Below are 3,900 nucleotides of genomic sequence, written 5' to 3' on the forward strand. Positions count from 1 at the left end.
CAGGCGGGCTGGTGGTACCAGCTCATGCAGAGCTCTCAGATATACATCGAGGGCTCGGCTGAAGGCTCAAAGTTCATCCACTATGAGAAGAAGAAGAAGGCTTTGAATACTGTGCCCAGGTCAGCGGAGACCTGCAAGGCGCCACCCCCCCGCGAAGGGGTGGTGGAGGGTGCAGAGGCTTGCCCCATTGCTGAGGGCACCTTGGAGGAGAGGCCCAAGGCTGCCAGCAAGCCAAGTCCTCAAGCCGTGGAAGAGCCCTTGGAAAAGCCCCAGCAGGTACCGGTCAGTGAAGAGGTGAAGGAACGGAGCTGGCCCTTCTGGATGGGCAGCCCCCCAGACTCAGTGCTTACAGAGCTGAAGCGCAGCAAGGAGAAGGAGACTGGGACTCAGCAAAGAGTGGGAGCAGCAGCAGCAGCCCCCCAAGAGGAAAGCAGCACCAGTGCATCAGAGGGCAGCCAGCCCATCAAGTGGGGACACTTGTTTGGGTCCAGGAAGGTGCAAAAAGAGCCCAAGCAGCCTAACAGGTAAGGGCAGAGATGGTTTGGGGCTGGGGAGAGCTGGTTAACCTGGGGTTGCAGCAGTGCAGGTGGAAGTCAGGCCAATAGCTGACCACTGGGCTACACCACAGTGGTACACCACAGGCAGTGTGTGAACGAAGAGGTCTGTCACCCCTGCCTAGCCCTGCCAGCCTGCTGGCCTGCCTTAATTCCTCCCACACCACCGTTCCTCTCTGCTCCTACCCTTGCTCAATCCACCTCAGGGGCTTTCCTCTTCCACCTGAGTTCTACCACTGCCTCGGCTCCTAAGTCCCCTCTCCGGGGGAAGGGCCCCTGCTGCATGGCTCCCATCATCACCTCATCCCTCCCAAAAAAACATACTGAGAACACAATATGGAGCCATCCCTGTTGTGCAGAACAGGTGAGGAGGAGGCGTGAAGTTGCCCCATGTAGCTGAGACCTCCCCGCACTGCCTCTCCATCTGTACCCTTACTGCTTCTACAGCCACTGGAAATGTTCTTCCCAGTCTAGGCCGTGGTGTGTCTGGAGGATGCTGAGCCCTCCCCATCAGGGGGCAGCCTGGAGACCACAGTGCACTTTATGCATGGAGCTAGACATCTAAGGCATGACCTTGCCATGAGAGTGGCTGCTCCTTGACCCCAGGTACAATTCCCTGCCACTTACCGGCTTCTATCTCCTTCTTGCAGGTTGCCCTCTGGCTGGCTGAGCTTGGACAAGTCTGTGTTCCAGCTGGTGGCCCAGACGGTCGGGGCAAGCATGTGGCGAGAAGCAGCCCATGAGCCGGAGCCCTCCCGGCCAGAGCCATCTGAAGTGCCCCCCGCAGCACGGCCGGCCCGGGGGTTGTCTCCCCACCCTCCCTGGTGAGTGGCACCATGTGGCCGTCCTGCAGGTGCTGGGACATGGTGGGTTGGGGTTGGCACACGGCTCTGGCTGTTGCAGTTCGCCTGGCCCCCTTTGTACCTGTGGACCATGAGATGGTTCGGGGCAGTGACACAGTTTGTGCATCCATCCACCCCAACTCTGCAATCTGCAGGTGAGGGGCAGCTGGGGGCAGCTGGGAGCCTGGCTGGGTGGGGAGGCAGGGGGTGTTTTCCTTGCTCCTCTGTGCCCATGGTGGTCCCTGGGCTCCAGCGGGGTGAGTGTCCTGTGGCGAGCTAACCCTTCCTCCCCTCCCTCTGCCTGCAGTGAGGTGAAAGCTCTTTGCCATCACATTGCCACCGAGACGGGACAGCTGAGCTTCAACAAGGGGGACATCCTGCAGGTCATCTCCAAGGTGGATGGTGACTGGCTACAGTGCAGCCTCGGCTCCGAGAAGGGACTGGTGCCCATCATGTACGTCACCCACCCAGAGGACGAGGACTATTGACGTGGCTGGGAGGCCAAGTACAGTACCGTGGGCTGCTGAGGCTCCTCTGGGGAAGCCCACCCTGCCAGAGGAACAGACATAGCTTCTTGCTAGTTTCTTACCTTTCTTGCCATTACAGAATACAGTAACTGTAGGTGGTTCCTTCCTGCTCCTCCTCGTGCAGCTGCCAAAGGCCAACTTGGCCCTCGGGGTCTTCTGCGAGCTGCACCTCGTATTGCCAGGCATCGCCGTGCATGCAGCCACACCGGGGACTGCCTGAGCCCCCTCCACCCCACACCATCTCCAGCACCCGTAGGCCCTGGACTCGTACATAGCAGGAACCCAAGCAGTCCCTGCCAGGGCAGCGCTGCCCCACTGCCCGGCTCAGTTTCACTCTGGAGGGTGCAGGATGCTGGCCGTCCCCTCCCCGGGGGTGGCAGTGCAGTCTGCAGCCTTCAGCATCCCTGGCATCATCAGCCTCAGGGCTGGGAGCACCGTGCATTGGCAAGGTCTCTGCAAGGCCGGTCTGATGGGTTGCATTGCGGTTTGATGCGGGGCTGCAAGGTAGGTTTCCCCATGCTGGAGCAGCCCTGTCCTAATGTGTTATGGTGGTGCCTGGTGGGTTGTACCGGGCCAAGTGGCCTGGCACTGCCACGCTGCAGGGCTGGGGCTGTGCCTGGCCACAGCCAGGGGAGGGGGACGGGATACGTGTGTGTGTGCGGAGCAAAGGGGTGCGTGGGGTCGTGAGGAAGGCGCGTGGATGTTCAGTGTTACGTAGGTGTGGGATGGGTGGTGCCACCCTGTGCAGAGATGGGTGCTTTGGGGATTGGCCCTGTGCCCTCCACACTCAGCAGGGAGCCAGTGCCTGGGAAGCTCTGGGATGCTCAGTGGAAGGGGGTTGGAGGGGAGGGGGTGAGGGCAGGGTCCCTGCCTGGGCTAGGCGTGCTCTTTGGAGTTGGGGGCAGTGCTCCCAGCAGGTAGACTGAGGGGTGCTCCCAGAGGGAGCCGGGGAGCTAGGGAGGGAGAAGTGGTGCTCCTGTTGGGTTTCTGGTCTTGCTGAGCAGTGCCATGGGGTGGGGGGGACAAGTGTTGTGATGAGCACAAGGGGCTGCTGGGGGTCCTGGGGTCCTCAGTAGAGGCAATGCCAGTCAACCCCTTCCTTGCCATGTTCATGCCGCCCACTGGGGTGGGGATCTTCACCTGCCCATCAAGTGGGGAACAGTGTTAATGAAAAGGCCATGCCAGTATTTGGTGCCTTGGCTGGGTTGACACTGCTCGCAGCATCATGCCTGGGCTGGCTTCCCCATGGCGAGGGGCCCTGGTCTTGCAAGGTTACCTCCTGCTTGTACATTGCTTAGCAGACGTTGCACCATATTTAATTTGTATTTCCCCGTTAGAATGAGGTGTCTCGCCTTTATTTATTTCTTTATTTATGATGCATATTAATAAAAAAGGTGCTGATTGAGTTCCCTGCTACGCAGCCTTGTGATTTCAGCCTGTCCCTGGGAAGGGTCTGATGGTTACCTGTGCTGGGACACTGCACTGCAGGCTTCGTCCTGCCTCTACCACAGCCAACACCAGACTTTCAGAAGGAGATAGATTGCCCCCGGCTATCAGACCTGTCAGTTCAGGCTCAGGGGACTACATCACATCATCAGATGCTGGTATGTCTCAGGGAGGCAGTGTTGTTCGAGGTTCCTTGTCTTTATTGCTTGTCTATGCTGGCGGGGGACCAAGCAGGTTTCAGACAGGAGTTCACACCATTTCAGCCTGGCATCTGCTTCCCCAGGGGGCTCCAGGTGTTGCAGTAAGGTGTCCGTGGGTGCGGCCAAACTGGAACTTGTAACCCGCAGGCGGCGGGAGGAAGTCCTGAGCGGGGCAGGATGGAGGCGGTGAAGGACAGGTTGTGGGGCTGGGACCCAGGGCCTCGGACAACGTGGCCATGAGGCCCAGTGGCTGTGGATCACTCACAAGGAAGGGCTCCAGGGCTTTTAAATTTAGACTCGCACAAGCGTTAGACCTCCAAGTCCAGCAGGA

The 3,900-nt window shown here is 59.5% G+C and overlaps 1 protein-coding gene across 1 annotated transcript in view; it reads left to right on the top strand.

Annotated features, from left to right (window-relative positions):
• RUSC2 (RUN and SH3 domain containing 2) overlaps positions 1-3,339 on the top strand; it is a 51,456-nt gene extending 48,117 nt beyond the window's left edge. The window contains exons 13-15 of the mRNA XM_009330425.1: positions 4-524; positions 1,205-1,378; positions 1,704-3,339. Of these exons, the coding sequence (XP_009328700.1) occupies positions 4-524; positions 1,205-1,378; positions 1,704-1,884 (876 nt within the window). The 3' untranslated portion in view covers positions 1,885-3,339. The remainder of the gene's footprint in view (positions 1-3; positions 525-1,204; positions 1,379-1,703) is intronic.
• The last annotated feature ends 561 nt before the right edge of the window (positions 3,340-3,900 follow it).

Source organism: Pygoscelis adeliae, unplaced genomic scaffold (genome assembly GCF_000699105.1).
Source record: "Pygoscelis adeliae isolate BGI_AS28 unplaced genomic scaffold, ASM69910v1 Scaffold628, whole genome shotgun sequence".
Lineage (NCBI taxonomy): Eukaryota > Metazoa > Chordata > Aves > Sphenisciformes > Spheniscidae > Pygoscelis > Pygoscelis adeliae.